This window comes from Ambystoma mexicanum, chromosome 2p (assembly GCF_040938575.1).
Source record: "Ambystoma mexicanum isolate Mex_15411 chromosome 2p, UKY_AmexF1_1, whole genome shotgun sequence".
Taxonomy (NCBI): domain Eukaryota; kingdom Metazoa; phylum Chordata; class Amphibia; order Caudata; family Ambystomatidae; genus Ambystoma; species Ambystoma mexicanum.
Genome location: NC_090923.1, coordinates 222,781,709 through 222,796,643, shown reverse-complemented (window position 1 = coordinate 222,796,643; position 14,935 = coordinate 222,781,709). Strand labels below are relative to the sequence as shown.

General features: G+C 45.0%; 1 protein-coding gene across 1 annotated transcript in view; it reads left to right on the top strand.

Annotated features, from left to right (window-relative positions):
• EDEM1 (ER degradation enhancing alpha-mannosidase like protein 1) overlaps window positions 1–9,989 on the top strand; it is a 224,568-nt gene extending 214,579 nt beyond the window's left edge. Inside the window, exon 12 of the mRNA XM_069643495.1 lies at window positions 5,203–9,989. Coding sequence (XP_069499596.1) covers window positions 5,203–5,292 — 90 coding nt within the window. The 3' untranslated portion in view covers window positions 5,293–9,989. The remainder of the gene's footprint in view (window positions 1–5,202) is intronic.
• The last annotated feature ends 4,946 nt before the right edge of the window (window positions 9,990–14,935 follow it).

The following is a 14,935-nucleotide window of genomic DNA, read 5'->3' as shown; positions in this document are numbered from 1 at the left end:
ATATTTCAATGCTGCCAGCGCACAGAAAATTCCTAAGGTTCGTGATTCAGGACAAACACTACCAGATCAAGGTACTCCACTTCGGCATAGCCTTGGCGCTAAGGGTGTTTACCAAGGTCCTGGCAGCGGCACACCTGCGCAGACTTTCAGTTCCAGTTTACCCTTACCTCGACGATTGGCTCCTCACGGGGGACTCGTTCGATGTTTGTTTTTGTTTTTCAAACACCCAAAATAGACCCCAGCCAAGTAAGAGTTCCTGGGGGCTCTAATTCGTACGGAAGACGGTCTAGTCTTCCCTTCCAGCAAGAGGGTTCAGAACCTGCTCTCAGGTTCCTCAGTATGTAGCCAGTCAAGAGGTGACGGTACGCAAAGCTATGCGTTTGCTAGGGATGATGGCGTAATGCATATACTTGGTTCCCCATGCGCGGCTGCGCATGCGCCCCATGCAAGAGTGGCTCAACAGCCAGTGGTGTCAGGCCAGTGGACAATGGGAAGATCTGTTAGTTGTCTCGCCAGCCCTCGTTCTCTCTCTGCAGTGGTGGTCGAGGGAGAACCTCTTGAAGGGGAAAACCTTCACCACCCCAGCAGTGGAAGCCACTCTCAGGACAGACGCATCTCTCACGGGGTGGGGCCCTCCCTCTTCCTCCCCCCCCCCCCCCCCCCCCCTCTCTCACCTGCTTCAACAGACAGCGCACAGAGTGTGGTCCCCTCAGGTAGCGTCCAACCATATAAACCTACTGGAGCTACTAGCAGCGTTCAAAGCATTGAAAGCCTTTCAGGAGCACACACAATATATTCCTGATATCCCAACATGTTCCCGGGGAACTCAATCTTCTGGCAGACGTACTCCGCAGAGATTTTCCTCTGCCAGAAGAGTACGAATTGCGACTGCACGAAGACATTGTATCCAACGTCTTCGCAGAATGGGGGTTTCCAGAGATCGACCTGTTTGCTACTCAGGAGAACGCCCAATGCCAAGATTACGCCTCCAGGTACCCCCAGAACCGATCCAAGGGGAACGGTCTCTGGATAACTTGGTCGGGGAAATTTGTCCACGGACCACCCCCCCTAACCCCCCACACCCTCCACCCCCCCCCCCCCCGGACTCCCGTTATGAACAAGATAGTACACAAGATGCACCAGGAACCAGTCACCATGATTCTGGTGGCTCCCATGTGGGCCCGCCAACCTTGGTTCGCGCACCTGATGGAAATGTCCCTCTCCCCACCATTCAAGCTGCCCTGCCCGTACAACATGTTGTCTCAGGACAGGGGGGAGACTCTGCACCCATGCCCACAAACTCTGAACTTAGCAGCCTGGCTCCTGAGGTCATAGAGTTTGGACACCTGCAACTCCCTCCAAGATGCATGGACATACTGAGGGAGGCAAGAAAGCCTAACACACGTTATTGCTGTGCCAGCAAATGGAAACGTTTTGTCATCTGGTGCAGTTCCAAAGGCGTCAATCCCACCGATTGCTCGCCTTCACACATTGTGTTATATCTAACCCATCTGTTGGACTCTGGGTTAGTCTTCAATTCCTTAAAGGTTCACCTAGCGGCGTTGTCAGCCTACACCATGTCACAGCAGAAGGTGGTGTGGTGGAAAATACCTGTGATTAAAGCCCTTATGGAAGGGGTTAAAAGAATGTATCCCCCCCAATCACTCACCCAGCCCCTGGGTGGGATCTAAATGTCGTTTTAACTAGGCTCATGGGGACCCCCTTTTGAGCCTATGCATAAAGCTAGTCTGAAAAACCTGACTTACAAGACAGCCTTTCTAGTAGCTATCACTTCTATCAGAAGAGTTAGCGAACTACAGGCCCTCTCGGTTTTGGACCCCTTTGTTACAGTCCACAAAGATAAGGTAGTTCTGCGCACACATCCCAGATTTGCGCCGAAATTTATTTCGAAGTTCCATATAAACCAGTCAATCGAACTACCCACGTTCTTCCAGAGACCTACTAACATGGCCGAAAGAAGCCTTCACACAATATATGTGCGCAGGGCAGTCATGTTCTACATGGATAGAACTAAACCACTGAGGAAAACTAAACAATTCTTTGTTTCAGTGGCAGCTGGTAGAGAGGGGATCCTATCTCTAAATCAGCAATATCAAGGTGGATTGTCAAATGCATCACACTGTTACTCTTGCAAAGAGAGAACTGCCCTTCAAGCCTAGAGCGCATTCTACTCGAGGCACTGGGGCATTCATAGCATTCATTGCAAATGTTCCCCTAGAGTCCATTTGCAAAGCGGCAACCTGGAGTTCTGTACACAACTTTACAAAACGCTATTGCCTAGACACTCATTCTAGGTCTTATTCTCCGGTGGGACAAGCAGTACTAAGACATCTTTTTTTTTTTTTCTACTGTTCCTTCTCACAACCCACCTCCAACTCCGGGTACTGCTCGCTAGTCTATGCACAGCATGTGATTCTAAGCAGATTAACAAGCATCAGAAGACATGCATTACTTACCGTAAAAGCATTTGATGATTGTATCTGCTTAGATTCACATGCGCCCTCCCTGCCTCCCCGCTCGGGGTGGAAGGAACATAGACTTCTTACTACTTTCTCTCTTCATGTACTCACTCACTATAGCCTTGGGCTCCCTCATGGCCGAAAAAATACAATCAGAGGCACCACGGCGCGTGAGGGATTTTGGGTACGATAGGGATAGTGTTTCAGACACGCCTATGCCGACGTCCCCTTTCGGTCCCCGAAAGACAAGATGCAATACTCTGCGGTTACCACTGGATGTCAGACCATATGCACAGCATGTGAATCTAAGCAGATAAAATCATCAGAAATGCTTTTACGGTAAGTAATGCATGTCATTCCGCCGGGTGCTACCATCCACGTAGAACACTTGTCGCCAATGATATAAAGACTCCTGGGCAGCGCTGATGATTTACATACCTTAGTTGCAGATAAAGTAGCTTGTAGCAGCCCCCTGTGCTCAGCCACACAACTAGACCAACTAACCTTGCTGGAACCCAGCCTGCCACACAATACAGCCTTAAAACTCCAGATTCCATTCACCACATTCCAAACCCCACTCCCAGCACCCAGCTCACAATATATTACAGGTAAGTTGCTTATGTTTGTTTCCTTGTCTGCACAGTTATTATGACAGTACTTCTTATACCATCACCTTGTAGTAGTCTTTTTTTTTTTTTTTTTTTTTTTTTTTAAATGTTTTGCTTTTGTTGCTATTTTCCTCCTATGAAGCGGCTTCCTTCAGCAGACCAGCTCTCCGCGGCCACTATTTATTTCATTAATAAAGCGCACAACAGCCTGAAGGCATCTCTGCGCTGTTAAAGCAGAATGACTGCATATCGTAACCTGTTAATACTCAACAGAGTAGGTATGGGTAAAATGATTTACTGGTGCTTGGTGGTTTAGTTGAACAGTGTGTTTTTAGCGCTTTGCGGAATACCCAGTAGGATGGTTCTTCTCGGAGGGAGGGTGGCAGTGAATTCCACTGTTTGGCTGCAATGAAGGGGAAGCTTGCACCTCCAGCTTTGGCACGCCTAACTTTGGGTTCTCTGAGGCAGTGGGCTGAGTGGGTACTAATGGGTCTGGAGGAGCAGTCTCGTGATCTTTTGGGAGAGATTGGGGGAGGGGGGCTGCGTTGGATAGGCATGTATCGGTGATGGCAAGGGTTTTGAAAAGGATGTGTTATTTGATGGGCAACCAGTGGGCTGCTCTTCTGGCTGCTGACCGGTGTTCTCTTTTGGGAATGCTAAGGGCAGCTCATAGTACATTATTTTGGATTACTTGCAGCTACTGGAGGCTTTTTTTGCAGAGGTGCCCGCGAAGAGGACGTTGCAGTAATCCAACCTTGACCCTATGATTGCTGTCAGTGAAGAGGAAGGGTTTGGCTGCTTTCAGTAACTTGGTCGCGTAGGCTGCTGAGGATGCTATGGCATTAACCAAGCAAGACGGTGAGAGTTTGGCATCAAGGTAGACGCCCAGAGTATTGACTGAGGAGATGACCGGTATTTGTATATTGTCTATGACGAAGGCTGCATATTGGTCATTGAGGTTTATTTTAGTGCTGTGGGTGGGCCTACAGGATTTTGGCCTTCTACCCGTTTAGGCAAAGCGGGTTAGCTGCATCCAGGTTTGGATAGTGGTGTAAACTGTGTTGAGCATCTTTGAGTCTTGTGCGTAGTTGCCAAAGAGGGAGGGGCAGACTTGGGTGTCATCTGTTTAGTTGATGTAGGCTATGCCGATGGTATTGAAGAGCAGTCTGGTGAATGTTAAGTGTGGTGGGGATGCAGGATCCTTGTGGGACTCCGCAGGGATGGGTGTGGGGGCTGCACTGGCCTGTCCCGAGAACACTTTCATGACTCCTCCTTCGAGGATGAGGCGATCCATTAGGATGTTTCTGGCAAGAAGTGTGCCGCAGTGGTGAGGTGGTGGTGAATGTTTTTATGGTCCAATAGGTCAAAGGAGGCTGAGAGGTCTAGAAGAAGGAGCAGGGCTGGTTTGCCACTGTCCCATATCTCGTCCATCGGGTTTTTTTAAATCGAGCAGCGCAGATTCAGTCCCACGGCCGGTGCGGAACCCGGATGAAATGATTCAATAATACTGATCTGGAATTAATGGCGTTTATATATTAACAGGCATGTTTTCATTTTTTCTCTCTGCAATAATTATGCAACTGTGTGCCTGAGGGTTTTGCTGTGTCCTGTTGCAAGATCTCTAGTCAAAGCTACAAGGCACACAAAACGGAGCACACATCAACATTATGGCTGATCGGCATTTATTGCAGAATGTTTTTGTTTTTTTCCGTTATATGTTGGCCTTTGATAACCCTGTCTGACTTACTTGAGCACCCATTTGACACTTTTTTTGGCTTAAGCATGCCATATTTTTAGGCAAATGAGCATCTAATGGAAGGAACCTATTGTTTAAGAATGTAACCAATATTTATGTGCACTGTTATGTTAATACAATGAAAAACCTGTGGCAGTCTGCTCTTCTCCACAAGTGCACTGAAAGTAAAACCTACCCTTTTGCTTTGTGTGCATGTTTGCAAAATCTAGGACATAAGTGCACAAAATGCATTTATATATATTTTTTTTAATGAGTGTTGATTTGTTTTGATGCATTTGTTCAGGTGATGTATTGGCTCCGGCCACAGAGTAGGAACGGCTCCTTAACTCCTGGTTAATAGCTTGTCGTTTTCTTGCAGTGTAATCGTGTGCCTGACGAGAGGAGATACTCTTTGCCATTGAAAAGCATTTACATGCGTCAGATTGATCAAATGGTGGGGGTCATCTAGTTTACAGTGCCCTCCCAACACGATTTCAGGAAGGAAAGAGCAGCTCCAAGTGGAGAAGACCTGACTCCCTGCCACTCGGCAGTCTGTCGAGTAAAGAGCTGGTTAAATGGAGGCCAAAGAAGCTTTTCAAGAATCTAAACCTGTGGCAACGCCAAAGCTGTGCATTTTACATTCAAGGAGAAAGTGCCAAGTATTCTCCTAGTTTATCTTCCAAGGAAAATTGCGAGTGACTACTGGAAAATCAAAGCTCACTTATGAACAATCCTCAGGGAGAGATTGCCTGGCTAAAGGCAGCTGTTTTCGAACCTGCTTTGTCAGAGTCCCTGGAAGGACTGGGAGCCCTGGAACACATTAATATGTAGCCTGTCTTTGTATACCTTATCACCAAGTATTTATTTCCTGGAGTCATTTGTATACAAAAGTGATGCCTTTTTTTGCCATGGATCTCTGGCTCGGAGGTTTTGGGTTTTTTCTTAAGTGCTGCCAAATTGGAGTAGGCATTGCCTTCCTGTAGGGTGGCAAAGTGTAGCATTTGCACATTTTTTTAAAGGCTTTTTTTTAACCTGGGCAGATGTCATTTCTGCTAGTCTGCTTCCATAGCAATGCTGCTTCCAGATTGTTTAGTACTGTATCTGTTGCCATACTGCTGCACTATTGATATTTAAAGCCCTCCAATCATGATCATCCCATGACTATGTAAAGTAAGGGACAGATTAGTATTACGCCTTGAAGTTAATCAATGCTGCTCATTTTTCCTATCACGTTTCCATTCTCTTTCAGAAAGTTCGGACTATAGAAAAGGGTGTGGGGAAGAACAGTGCGCCAAACCCCAAAAAAGAAGGGGGGAAAAAAATGTAAATCGTGGGTTTCAAAGCAGTCTTTAAAATTCACTTCATGCCATAATCATTTAATTTTGTTACGTGATACAATTCTAAAAAGATCAAATGATGAGACTCCCAGCCTGTAAGTTAATTATCAACGTTTTTATTTCAGTGTTTTCTGAAAATTATTCTGCTCCGGTCGGGATAAGGGATCTGGGAAATTATCTTCCTGCCTAGGAATGTGCAAGCCATGACTTAAAACGGGTCCTCCACCCCCCCCCCCATTTGTCCATTGCGCCATTTCAGATCTCCCCTCCCCCACTCCACCCCCTCACATATCATGACTGCACGCCCACATGGCTTATTTGTATTGCTGTCACCAGTTTAGGATGGACTGCCAGAATATCTCCCTATATTGGTATAAATATTTGGGCCGGATGGATTTTGCGTCACGACTGTAAGCAAATGCAATTGTACACAATCATGTACAACTATCTGATTTCAGAAGTGAAATGCCTCAGGAAAATGCTCAGGAAATGTGTGTAATGTTTTTACATGGCTTTTCTGTCTTCACTGATTTATGTTTGCAATCCTGCATCATGAATGTGTTCGCTCTATAGTTTTGTACCATGCTTTAGTGCAGGGGTCTGCAACTTGGGGCTTCACAGAAGCAAATGTTTGGGTCTTTGACTCCTATGATCCCGCTCCATTGATAATACTATCCCTGATGGGAGCTCTTGCCCAAAACATCTGGTGTGCCTAAGGTTGCAGACCCTTATTCTAGTGTTTATACGCTTGTGTGTGTATTTAAACAATGCCCATTGCTGTTTGAATTGGATACAGCATTCATTGTGGTTTGCTGCAGTCTCACTGAGCGTTTTCCATGGAGCTGGGCATTTTTAGACTCCTGCTACCCTCCCCTTTTGTCCGCATCAGGTATAGTGTTCATATGCACCTGGGTGCTCATTCATTCGGTTTCTTTTAGTACATTTTTTATGGTTTTTGTTTTGTTTATACAATACTGCTGGGTTTTGATATAGGTGGCTCTCGGAATTACATATCAAACATTGTACCCCTCTTGATGACATCGGACAGCTTGTTACCTGAAAGAACTCTGGCTATCCTTTGCAGCACGTACTTTCTCTGCGCAGATGCCTTTGGTATTTTGTACTCTGACATGGAAGCTACCAAAGGCTGTCAAACTCAGGGAAAATTTGCTTCCAAATGCAACGTTGAACTGAAGGCTGCCTTTCACGAAGTGCCTTTTTATGGTGGTTTTGTAGGTTTGGCCTGTGGGTCTTTTCACAGGGGTTGTCTAAAATGTAGACTATTTTTGCCCTAGAAGTGTTTAAAGGTAGCCTTTGCAGATTAGGTGTGACCTTTTGTGATGTTGCTATTCCTTTCCTTGGGACATGTCTGGCAAACTGTACTTGGTGCACTCTGTGAGGTTTCCTGTTTTGAGGACTTGGTGTACGCTCTAGGAAGTAAATATGCTTTTCTATGTAGTCCTTAGAAATGGAATACTCTCAAAGTCCTCTTTAGCAACCTATGACTAGTACAATAATTAGAACAAAAGTCGTTAAGAAATGCCTATGTTTTAAATGCTGCACTTCAGTATCTTGCCTTTATGATTTGTGTCTTTCACTACACTGGAAATGCTTTGACAGTGCAACTTTGAAATGGAACCAAGTGCCTTGTTTCCAACTCCTTAATATGGCCTATGGCATGGGGAAGGTTGGGGAAAGGTGTGGGGCCAGCCGGCCGCCAGCACATCTTTTGTGGTTATTTCTAGCATTTTTTTAAATTCATTTCTATCGTTATTGTGATGTTGCACAGTTTTACAAGTGTTCCCCAAGGGGCCCTCGATTACACCATGCTGGTATAGGTGGGTGAATCGTTCTCTGTACATGCACATTATATATGTGAAGATGTGTCAAATGAGTAGTTGGTATGCTTTAGTTCGACCAATAATGAGAGAATTTGTGTTTTGCAGCAACCCTTAAGTGTCCTAGAAGAAGGAATCCGGGCTCTTAACTGCTATGGCATCGATTGGTTGCTGGGCTTAGCCCTTGTGGTTCTGTGTGCTGGGGTGATCTTTTTACAGTAGTCAATCGGTAGAACTGATTTTAATTTACTTTAGATGGCTCAGGTGCTTGTTTGGGTATGTGTATCATGACAGGTGAAGAACGTTTGTTTCGAGGGGATTGGGTCCTCTGACATATTCCATATCTATGACAGTAATCACCACAGCTGTGCTGATTACTGTCATAGATATGGAATACGTCGTCGGACCATCCCATCGAAAGAATGTTACCAGGTAAGAGACTAACTTGCTCTTCTGGCACTCATTGGTTGGAGACAGATCAGATACTAAGCCATTCATTTCTTAGTCTTGCAAAAAGTAAGGTTTTTGTTATACTTTTGTTCCTGGGATTTTTGCGTTTCTGGATTCACCCCTTCCAATATGTGTCTGAGGTGCACATAGGCTTAAAACAAACTCGTGGTCACGTTTGACTAAACATCGAGCTGCTGCATTGCAGGACTGCAATTTTCATTCCAGGTCGTGCGCGGCCCACCTCTTGCAATTGCTTAAATTGCAGCAAGGCCATATCCCTATAATCTTCTGGAGCCCCAGTTGTTGCTGAAGAATAAACCTTAGTCTACTTTCCGGTGGGTTGAAAGCACATGGCCTCTGCAGTGTTACATACTTGGTGAAATGACACATCTGCAAGCACTTTAAGAGCGTGATGGTCTAAATGACTTAAATGTTGGACCTGCTGTTTACGTCTCATGTTATAGTAAGAATGACCCCTTCAACGATTGACACATTTTTCTCAATGCTGGATTGAAACTTCTCTAGTCTCTTATTGCGTTTGTATTTTACTAGGGTACTTTCCGACAGTGTCTCTGGCTACTACAGAAGTCCCTCCCTCTTGTCCTATGGTAGCTTCATTGCTTTTTATGTTTTTCGGGGAGCTTCAAGGCTGCCTCTTAATGCAGACAGTACATTGGCTGCGTTTTTTCTTTTTTTAAAGAGTGGCAAAGTTACTTGCCTCTGAGGTTTGAGGGTCCATGCGATGATTTGATTGTAGTAGTTGGTGGGTGGATTCACATTCTGTTTTTTTTTTTTTCTTTCTTTTTTAAAATCTTTGTTGGATTCATGCTTTGCTATTGGTTGCTGTTCCTTACCGGGAACCTCATAGTCTGATTCTTTTGGTAGTCTTGTGCCAGTGATTGCCACAAGTATTTACAGAAAATTAAATGCTCAGTTATGTTCTTGTGCAACTGATTTGATTTACTGATTGAAAGTCCAATATCAACACAAGGTTATATAGCCATAATCCCACGCAAGGAGCAACACTGAATCAATGATGTGATTAACACAGCAGATCTGTCTGGTTCAATTGCAATCTTCAACCCTTATCGAAAGCCCTTACCAGAACTCATCAGGTGGGTGCAAGTCCAGGATCTTGCACCCTTCCCTGCAGTAGATGTTTGTTTTTGATAATTATTTGGCTGTTGAACCACTCAGAAGATACACCAGCATAAATGTGGCTCATCGTGTGCTCCTTAAATTGTGCTGTTGCTCATGTCTGCTTACCCTGCACCAAGGCTGTAACATATTAATCTTTGTTTAATTGACAATATTTCTTCGTCTCAGACTTCCTCGTCTCGTCCAAGTTATGTAACAAAAGTTAATTCAGAGAAGTCTACCTTACATAAGAACACAAATTCTGCTTTTTAATCATTGTATGCAAAGATATCTTTTAAAAGGAGAATTATAGAAGGACCAAATGTCTTTTTATGAAAGTATTACAAATGGCTTTCTGAAATTTTAGGTTTTTTAAATTTGTATTAAAATTGATATGCATTTTGGCTTTGCCTCATTTGTCCTAAATATATTTTCCTGAACATGATCGCTTGCCCAATTAATGGAAAGACATCTTTTTTCAGCATGGGAGGGAAACATTGCAACCTTCTCCTAAGAGATGGAATATTTTCGGTGCGCACTCTTTACGCACAATGGCAGTGAGCCATTTCTCACAGGTACTGGGTACTTCAGTCAAATCGCTTCGGATTCTTTGCCGATTCTCTCCTGATACTACTACTCCAGGGTATATGGCCAATCCAGTGCATGCTATTTCCAGCCTGTAATTTACAATAAACTGAAGTTGGCATGCTTCAGCATTGTGAGTTCTCTGTGATTATGCTCTGACAAAACGGAGTTGCACTAGAAGAGCCTTCTCGAATACTATTGTAAAACATGGCTTGACTGGAAGGTGTTAGCATGAATGTGATTGCCCTTAAAAGTCTGTCTTGAGCACAGGAAGTGTAGTTGATAATCTGCTTTAACACCTAATGTATAGGAATTGGATGGTCTCTAGTATCCTGTGGATTATGTAAAACCCAATTTTTCATGCCCTTTTAGTGTTACCCTCTTCCAATTGCAGCAGCGTGTGCAAGCATTGCTATTCAAGCCCAGCTATGCGTGCACCAAGCAGATGTTGAACCTTGTGTGGATTTTTTTTCTTCTGGATGTTAGGCAATAATTGGAGTAGTAACCCTGTGGGAGACTACACCACCCTTGTACTCTTGGTATTAAGTAACTCACCTAGTGCTATAGGTCTGTACTACACAATTTGGTAGTGTGACTGAGAAGCCAGACTTCTCAAGAGGGGTGAATGTGAACTGTAGAGCTGTGCCTTGAAATCCACAAATGCAAGTATCACTTGCACTCGGTTTTCTAGTAAAATGATTATTTAACAGTCCGTTTTTTAAATAAGCATTCTTTAAAAAGGGCAATGTGCAACAACAAACATGCACTTCAAAATAGTTTCTCAGAATCAAGGCACAGCAAGTAGATCATCTTTAGAGATGGTTCATACACCCGGAGGTGACTTCACTAACTATGACAGTATTGGCATTTATATATATCACTTTTGTACTTTGTAAAATTCCGAGGTTGGTAAAGAGGAAAGATTAAAGGAAGGAAAAAGGTTAACAGGTTCTCAGAGCATGTGGGCACTTTTAAATCTCCCAATGTAGTCTAGATAAAACCATTCCCAGCAATATTAGTTAACAACCTCTGTATCGTCTATGAGGGACGGTTAGAATCAAAGCCAATGGGCTAGAAGAGTCTGCAGGGAGCCAGGACAGCCAAAGTCAATTGGAGCAAAATCTATGGAGCCGAGGCACTTCTTAGATGGAAAAAAAGTTTTGCACAACGTGAGTTTGTTGTAGAAAATCCTTGTTGGGCCCCAAGCTGCTAGGCTTGTGAAAGTTAGAGCTGAGATCGACTGTAGAAAAAGCAGCTACTGCAAATCTCAACTGAGAAAGGCAAGCTACAGCCAGAGGTAAGTACCCCTTAGTTCGCACAGTACCTTAGCTTACAAGAAGAGGATCATGCTGGCTTCTGCCCTGGTTGCAGGGTTGCAGATCCTCTGTTCCTTGGCCTCGGTCGTGGGGACAAGAGGGAGGACTCCTGCACAGCAGTTCGGAGGTCGGCGGCAGCTATGGGCTCTTTAGCACTTCGCGGTTTCAGCTACCGGCAAATAGCACTACTACAGATCTTGGACACTGGATGGGCTTCCTTCACTCCTTGAGTCCAGCACTCTAGTGCGGTGACTAGAGCTTGGGTCATCCTACTTCAGGAGGGTCCTCGGGCTCTTCCTGGAGCTTTGGTCCGGCTTAAAGACATTGCACTCGATTATGGATGTCTTGACCCTTGGCACTCAGCAAAGAAGTACATCCAGTTGGGGAACGTCTTCCAGCAAAGTTTGTGTTGGGGTTACTTGGTCTCACTAACTCAAGAGAAGAAGTCGTCCTCTTCGGAGCTTCTCTTGTCGATTTGGAAATGGAGTTTCTGCACAGCAGCAGGGCTTCACCGGGCAGTTCAACGGTCCAGGAGGATTCAGCAAGTTTCTCTTCACGATTCCTTCGTCGGATGTTTCATCCAGTGGTCGACTGTCTTCAGTCCAAGAAGCCTTGCCTTTTATGCAGGTTTCTCCCTTTCATGCACAGCCTAGCTGTCACACAGCAGGGTGGCTGTCCTGTAAGTACAGCCAGCCAGCCAATCAGGACTGGGTGCATTCCAGTAACCAAGGAGACTAAGGGCAGGGAGTTTTGGGCACCTCTTTCACTTCCTGCCCTGCCACACACTGGAGCCAGAGGTGGGTTTCAGTACTGAAGCCCGCCAAAGGCAAAATGAACAAAGGGCTTAAACTTGGTTTGGCGCACAGAGTAAAACCCAAGAAAGACCTCACAAACGAGAAATTGCAAAAAAAGACCAAGGCCATTTTGACACAAGTTAGTAGCAGCTCAAAGGGGGTGGCACTGGTCACCTTCCAGTATTGGTATGCTGCAGGCGTTTTCATACAATCAGTTGGCATTTGAGAATTCTACCCAGTGGGACTACGACTATCCCAGTCATTGAGTGGTTTAGTACCAGTGGTTTGTTACAAGATTATCCAGCTCAAGTAATGAACTGCAAATGCCAGGTTATTGCAGGTTACCTGGTTCTCATCGCTTTTGTAAACGCCTGAGAAGATATTCCATAGAGATTAACAAGACAAATGTAATGGACCTGCAGTGCTTCTGTGTAAAGGCTAGATGAGCATTACTTCTTAACCCATAGGTGCAGTAACAGGATGGGAAACCAGCAGACTTGGGAATCTGAGGAATCTCTAACTGGTTATTTCTTGCTCTCGTTATTTCTCTCGTTCTCTTGTTTCTCGTTCTCTTGCTCTTTCGCTTGTTCTCTTCTCTCGATTGGGATTTCTGAGAGAGATCCTAAGCCAGTTTGAACTGCCTTAAATCCAAACGTAGGGTGCCTTTTATGGGCTCAGAATAAGTACACCTGATCAAAATTGCCATTTTGGCAGTTGATCCATGCAAGGCCACATAACAAATTGGCTGGGGTGTAGGCTTTATACAAAGTGGTATATCAATGTTGCCATGCTGGTGCATTGGGCTACTTTGCGTTAAGTGATTACAACAATGGTGTAGTCAACGCAGATTAATTTTCTGCCAGCCTACTCCCCAATAACCAAAATGGGCTGCTTAAAAATGCCAATCCTATTCAAAACCTTTAGAGAGACTTTGAAAGCCTGGTAGTTCACTAGTATCCTATTGACCTGGCAAGCTTAGGATGCTTATTACTGAGACTGTTGGGATTTCTCTTCCATCTGTGTTCTTGCTCCTCATGTCGTTTTTCAATCACGAAAATGTTTGTGTAAACCAGTTGTTTCCCAGGTGTTTAGCTTTTAATAATTGTAGTCTTCATAAGAGCAATCAAATGAATGAAATTAGCAATGTTACACAACAGCCCACTGTTTCAAGAGATTGTAGGTAATCTTGATTGTGAAACCAGCACACAGGGTCAAGAAAACTAGCTACATGAAGGTGCATATCTCTATAGGTAATGGACATATAGACAGACTTGGATGAATCAACCAGCTTTGATTGTGGCAGATAAAATAGAATCGCAGCATTAAATGACGAATCAGTCATAACAGAAGTTAAAGGGGAAGCATTCCAATAGATCCACAGCCCACCAGCCAAGAGTTTGACCGTGTACAAGAGTGGGGGGCAGTTTGGAGGAAATAGAAGCTTAATTCAAGAAGAGAATTATGCTTCATATCTTGCAACCAGAAAATTTAATAAACAAGAAGTTTGACATTTAATTTTTTTAATGTATGAGATCGCTTCTCCAGCATGGGGTCTGGCATGGATTCACATGCTCATGAATATTCCCTGCTGTCAGGCCGGGAATCCTCAGTAAAAGAAAAGGTTTCACTTTCGCTTAAACCGTATTTCTCCTCTAAACCAATCACTGTCCTCTGGGTCATACTGCCCCCATCCAATGACAGTCCTCTCACTAAGCCCCTCCTCTGGCAGCCATCTTCAGATTTTTACCGCACACTTAAGTATGCTCTCAGAGATATTCATATGTTTTTGATGGAGAAGGTTGTTTTTTTTTTGTTTTGTTAGAAGCCCCTGCGCTATTCATCTGGCGATAGCGGGGATCCGTTGTCAGTGAAGTTTTCCGCCCCTCACGGGTGAAGATCATCGAAATTCTACAAGGCCTTTGGGCCTACTTCACGCCCTCTGGCCATGACTGAGGAGAAGGAGGTAAGGTCCCTTTTAAGTACCTGCACCAAATGCGGACTGCGGAATGGGCTTGTGATGGACAAGCACCTGCAATACCTCTACTGCCTGCACACAGACCACAAAGAGGTAGAGTGTGAGATATGCCTCGGTTTCTCCAAGAATACAAAGGACAGGCATAGTAGGCTGGTGGCATGGCTTAACGGCACAGCCTCTTACCTGTGCTCCGAGCAGGGTCATGCCTCACCCAGGACTGACGGGTCCAAGGAGCAGTCTACAAAGTCCTTTGAGGGTGCCTCATCTATGGGGGGGGCCCAAGGTAGGGCCAAGAGTCGCAACTCCAAGTACACCGGGTTCGCTACGGAAGCAGGTCCCAAGGTGGAAAAGGGCGCAATCAGCATCACCATCTGCCTCCATTGCCAGCCTATAATCCAGCTCCTCTTCGAAGAAGTCATCTACCCTGGCTAAACTATGTGACAAATCTCGGAAGCCGCAGATGGAGAAGAAATCCAAACAGCCCAAGCAGGTTCAACCAGCACAGGTTAAGACCTCATTGGCGACTCAGTCGACCACTACTGCCATGACAGCTAAAGCCGCTAATCCTACGAGGGTAGCTCCCACAGCTCAGATGTCCCTACCCCCAAGGCACGACAATGCTGCAGTGACTTTGGCAAAGTCTGCAGGCACACCAGAAGGGGTGAAACCAGTGCTGGCTC